Source organism: Manacus vitellinus, unplaced genomic scaffold (genome assembly GCF_001715985.3).
Source record: "Manacus vitellinus isolate BGI_N305 unplaced genomic scaffold, ASM171598v3 scaffold_103_pilon, whole genome shotgun sequence".
Classification (NCBI taxonomy): Eukaryota; Metazoa; Chordata; class Aves; order Passeriformes; family Pipridae; genus Manacus; species Manacus vitellinus.
This window is the reverse complement of record NW_021938814.1, coordinates 240,710-242,855: the sequence shown is the minus strand read 5'-3', so window position 1 is coordinate 242,855 and position 2,146 is coordinate 240,710. Positions and strand designations below refer to the sequence as shown.

Below are 2,146 nucleotides of genomic sequence, written 5' to 3'. Positions count from 1 at the left end.
GGATGGTGCAGCAGCTTTTAATGCAGTCTTCCAGGTGTTGGGAAGCATCAGCCTTTACCCCGAGGAATAAATATAAATATCTGTGTATTTGCTGAATTTAAGGTGGAGGAACTGTAAAAAACATGTGCTGGTTTGAACAGCAGACAGAAAACAGGGGTGGGGTTTTTATCCCCAATTTGTGTGTTCAGATCTCCTGGCAGTGTTGATTTAATGGTCGCTGTTAAAGAGTGACTATTCTATAATAATATAAACATGTAAATATAAATAGTCACGAGAGTACAGGAAATTACAACCAGTTAATTGGAGAAAATCCAGGGTGGTTTTTTTTTTTTTATCCAAAGTATTTTCAAGAAGCTGAAATGTTTGTATTTTGTCGGTGGAATGAAAACCAAACAAATGACATCACTGTGAGGGGCTGGAATATCCTCCCTGCCCCAGGACTTCCAGAGATCAGGAAGCCTCCAGGATGTTTCTTTTCTCTGGAAGTAGAGGTCCAGGTTGCTTAAATCCCAATTTAAGGTGGACACAGCTTCCCTTTATAGGCTGACAAATAGGTAAGTACTGAAACAAGAGGGAATCCTGTAAGACCAGACAGTTCAGAACATGAAAAAGCTGGAAAAATATTTGTGGATGAGCTCAGACTTTTGAGGAACAGTGTGAGAGGTCTTTAAATTTATTTCATATTTCTCCCTTTGCTTTGGAGCCTTCCTGTAACTTCTCTGTTGATGAATGCCATGTTTTATTGGGAAATAACCCACCCAGTTTTCAGTCTGTCATTTTGGGTGAGAGAGGCTCTGCCTTTCCCTTCCCTTCCCTCAAAAAACAATCACACAAGAATGCTATTCCTGAAAAACAGGAGGAAAGGGGTGTATTCCCATCAGTAAATGTGGGATGTGTGATGGAGGCACTCTCTGACTCCTAAAAAAAAGTGGGAAAGGTGGCTCCCAAATCCCTTCTGCTGGCTGTGGGAAATGGTGACACTGATGATACTGGGATTGATTAGATGCATTTGGTCATGGGATGAGAAGATAATTGGGAATTTCTTTGGAGCCAGAGGCTGTTTAACTGCAGAACTGGAGGAACCAAGGGGGTTCCCTGAAAAGGATTTAAAAAATGGAGTTGAACTTGTGCTGACACATCCAGGAGGTTGTAGATTCCCAGGAATGGAAAGAGACCTGCAAAATTCCTGATGATGTCACTGTGGTTTTGTGGTTGGGGTTTTTTTGGGGTGGGTTTTTTTTTGTTTGTTTTCTTTAATTGCCATTATGTCTTTAATTTCAAGCAGCTTCCTAATTATCCCTAGGAAAGGACAGGAAAGGAACTGTGTTTCTGTAGTGCATCTCTCACCACCCAGCACGTTAATTTTTAAAATTTTGAAGTGCCAGTGAGCAGTCTCTTAAATTCAGTGGTAGATAAACCCCAAGTGTGTTGTGTTTCCAGGGAAGAGGTGGGAATTTAATCACCCACTGATTCCTGTCAGCCCTTCACGTCCCTCCTCTCTCGTTTTCCCTGATCCTGTTGCTGCTCTTCACTGGCTCACCTAAAAAACATTGTTGGGGTTCGGTGATTTTCCTGGATAGTTGTAATTTCTAGCTGTAACTAGAAAAAGAGGGGGTTTTGTAGATCAGTGGTGCAGCTGTAACAGTGTGTTGACAGAAATGATAATTAAAAATGATAATTAAAAACTAAACCCTGATCCTCCCGTTTTTTTTCAGGCATCGGGAGAGTTGCTGCTACATCTCTAGGAAACTTAACAAATCATAGTTCTGAAGATTTACCTCTCCCTCCTGGCTGGTCAGTGGACTGGACTATCAGAGGAAGGAAATACTACATAGATCACAACACCAACACCACTCACTGGAGCCACCCTTTGGAGCGGGAGGGGCTCCCGCCGGGCTGGGAGCGCGTGGAGTCCGCGGAATTCGGGGTCTACTACGTGGATCACATCAACAAAAGAGCTCAGTACAAACATCCCTGTGCTCCCAGGTGAGGCAGACAACCTCCTCCTCTGTGCTTGCATTTCCCTTAATCCAGTTAAAGTGGAACTGGGTTTGTCTCAACGTGCCCAAACCTTATTTTTAGAACCGAGGTCTTGAGGAGTAGGAGGTGTAATTGTCGGGGTTTTGTCTCGTGCTTCTGTCACAAG

At 43.2% G+C, this 2,146-nt stretch overlaps 1 protein-coding gene across 1 annotated transcript in view; it reads left to right on the top strand.

Moving 5' to 3' along the window:
* SAV1 (salvador family WW domain containing protein 1) overlaps nt 1-2,146 on the top strand; it is a 9,660-nt gene that overhangs the window by 5,490 nt on the left and 2,024 nt on the right. Inside the window, 1 exon segment of the mRNA XM_029963649.1 lies at nt 1,716-2,012. Coding sequence (XP_029819509.1) covers nt 1,716-2,012 — 297 coding nt within the window.